The sequence below is a fragment of the Octopus bimaculoides genome, chromosome 2 (assembly GCF_001194135.2).
Source record: "Octopus bimaculoides isolate UCB-OBI-ISO-001 chromosome 2, ASM119413v2, whole genome shotgun sequence".
Lineage (NCBI taxonomy): Eukaryota > Metazoa > Mollusca > Cephalopoda > Octopoda > Octopodidae > Octopus > Octopus bimaculoides.
Window position 1 is genome coordinate 283,329 of NC_068982.1, and position 2,704 is coordinate 286,032.

At 42.0% G+C, this 2,704-nt stretch overlaps 1 protein-coding gene across 1 annotated transcript in view; it reads left to right on the forward strand.

Moving 5' to 3' along the window:
* The window catches only part of LOC106870745 (polyamine-modulated factor 1), a 28,580-nt gene that overhangs the window by 15,055 nt on the left and 10,821 nt on the right, over positions 1 to 2,704 (forward strand). Inside the window, exon 3 of the mRNA XM_014916935.2 lies at positions 320 to 423. Coding sequence (XP_014772421.1) covers positions 320 to 423 — 104 coding nt within the window. The remainder of the gene's footprint in view (positions 1 to 319; positions 424 to 2,704) is intronic.

Below are 2,704 nucleotides of genomic sequence, written 5' to 3' on the forward strand. Positions count from 1 at the left end.
CCCCCCCCTCTCTCTCTGCCATTTGTAATATTACTGCTGCTCATCCTAATGACATTGTTGCTCAATTTGCTAGAAAAAGCAACTAAATCTCAAGTGAGGGCCTTCTGTCTTAAAAAGAAACACATTAGGTCTCACAATTCGACTACCTTTCAAAATAGATCTGCTCGGTCAAGACTGAGCTGGGCTAAAGTAATACATATTTTCCATTCATAAAGACGTGGTTGTTACAGAGTTCTTTACTTTGTATTTTTATTTTTGTTGTGTGTATGTGTTTGTGCTTCTGTAAAATGTATTGTTTGTTCATTGTTTTCTAAATTAGATGGAGGTTGAAACAATGCTGGAAGAGGAAAACCTGATGGAAATAATGAAAGATTTAAACCAAAGAATCAAATCCACCAAAGCTCAAAAGACGGATTTAGCTTGGTAAGTAAAGTGAAATGATAAATTGACTTGAGTCAGTGTACATCAACCCCAGTATATTACTGTAACATATTTAATCAATCTCAAAGTAGTGCAAATCGACTCGGTTTGAAACAAAGGAGCCTTTAGGCAGAGTCTCTTGACCTGCAAATAATAATAGTCACCTGCTTCGAAGAAAGGAGACTTTGGGTAACAGAGTTCTAGATTGACAAGAGGATGGCAGGGCCTCAGCTGGAACATTTGTAATCATAAGTTTACTTGATCAAAGCTGATTTCAAGCCTATGCTCAGAACTTTGAAGTTACAGGGACAAGCTCTCTTTATCCTTCACTCTAACTCACTCTCATTTCTCTTCCAACCAGAGTAGCCATGTAGCTGCTTGACAGCAAGACACCTGTCTCTCTTCCTTTAATGTCTTATCAAATGGCACAAAATCAACCCCTGCAATGTTACTTCCCCACTCTCCCTGTTGTAGGGTTTATGTCTTACAAGTTACTTGGCGACCCAGTTGGTGCTGGTGCCATGTATAAAGCACCGAGTACACTCTGGAAAGTGGTTAGCATTAGGAAGAGCATCCAGCTATAAAAAACAGACAATGGAGCTTGGTGCTGCACCTGGCCCTACTAGCTCCTGTGAAGCCATCCTGCTTCTGCCATCAAATGATGATGACGACATCTACTCTGGTCAGTCATGGTTGGAATCACTTCCCTTTCTAGGTGGGTGGCAGGACCAAGTCTCACTGATACATTTCCATATTTGACAGAGTTTCTACAACTGGAGGCTCTTTCTAATACCAACCTCTTTACAATGTGTACCAAGTGTATTTTATTATGGTACTATCTGCTCTGGAAATGTTGTCTTGTTCTCAGCAAGCTGGAAGTCCTCTTAACTCTAAATTATTTCCAATTGTTGAAAGCATGAGAAAGAGAGAATCTGGACGAGAGGAATAGTGGCAGGAATAGAACAGTAAGAACAGTAGAAGACTTGGTAATAGGTAACATGTTGATTATTGTTGTTGTTGTTGATGATGATGATGTGTATGTGCATATATCATCATCATCATCATCATTTAACATCTGTTTTTTATGCTGGCGTAGGTTGGACGGTTTGACAGGAGCTGGCAAGCCAGAAAGCTACCGGGCCTCCAGTTGTCAGTTTTGGCATGGTTTCTTTGGCTGGATGCTGTTCCTAATGCCAACCACTTTACAGAATGTGGACTGGGTGTTTTTTTTACATGGCACCAGTACATATGTATGTATACACACACACACACACACACACATGCTGATTATGATGGCTGTCCACTTGTGATGAAGGAAGACCATCGCTGACAATTGTCCAAGCAAGATGCCAGCAATGCCTGTACATGAGGTCTTTGTGCCAGCAGTCACTTCTGCAGTCTCCATGTTCACTATGATGTCCTCCTACTTGGCTGGGCATTCAATGGTCCCCTTACCAAATGTTGCACAACCTCAAATTTTAGGTCCAATAAAGCTTGTTTTGTATCTCACAGACCCCCTCCACCCAACTCACATGATCCAGATAGAAGCCAGTGCAAGATATCCAGTGCCAATATGGGTCGTAGGCTCAAGAATGTGGGAGTGCCATGATCTCAAGCATGAACAAAACATCCCTAAAATGTCCAATACCATTCCCTGCATATCTGGTTTTATACCTGAGTGACCTTCTCCTAGAGGCAAAGCTGAGGAGGAGGGGGGGGGCTGTTATTGCTGGATAGTTGTTGACCATACATTAGATTCATCTGTCTTTTTGATAGGTCTTGTATCAGGTCCCTTGTGAGGTGCCTCAAGAGAGCTACCGGTAACATGCAATCCAACCTGTTGCATGCTTGGATTGTTGGCAAATTAAACCAGCACCCAAACAGGCTTGCTTGGTGGGGAGGGTTGCTAAAAACCCAGCAGGATCCATATACCATCATCATCTGTTGTGTATGCACACTGACATTACACATCCAGCGGATCATACTAGCTTCATTTCTTTCAAGATTATGCATTTTCCTTGGCTGTCACAGCCCATGTTTCACTGCCGTGTAGCATGGCAGTTCGCACACATGCATCATACAGTCTACCTTTCATCCTCTATAACTGTGGAGGGAACTTGTGGAAGAGGTAGACTCAGAAGATATAGAAATAGAACAAAGAGGTGAAATATGATCTTTGGATGTTGAGTCTCACATAGGCAATGACAAGTGATTGAGACCTTTGAAGATTTGCTGTGCTTCAGAAGAGACATCAAAGCCAAATGAAATCATAGTTGTGGTCAGT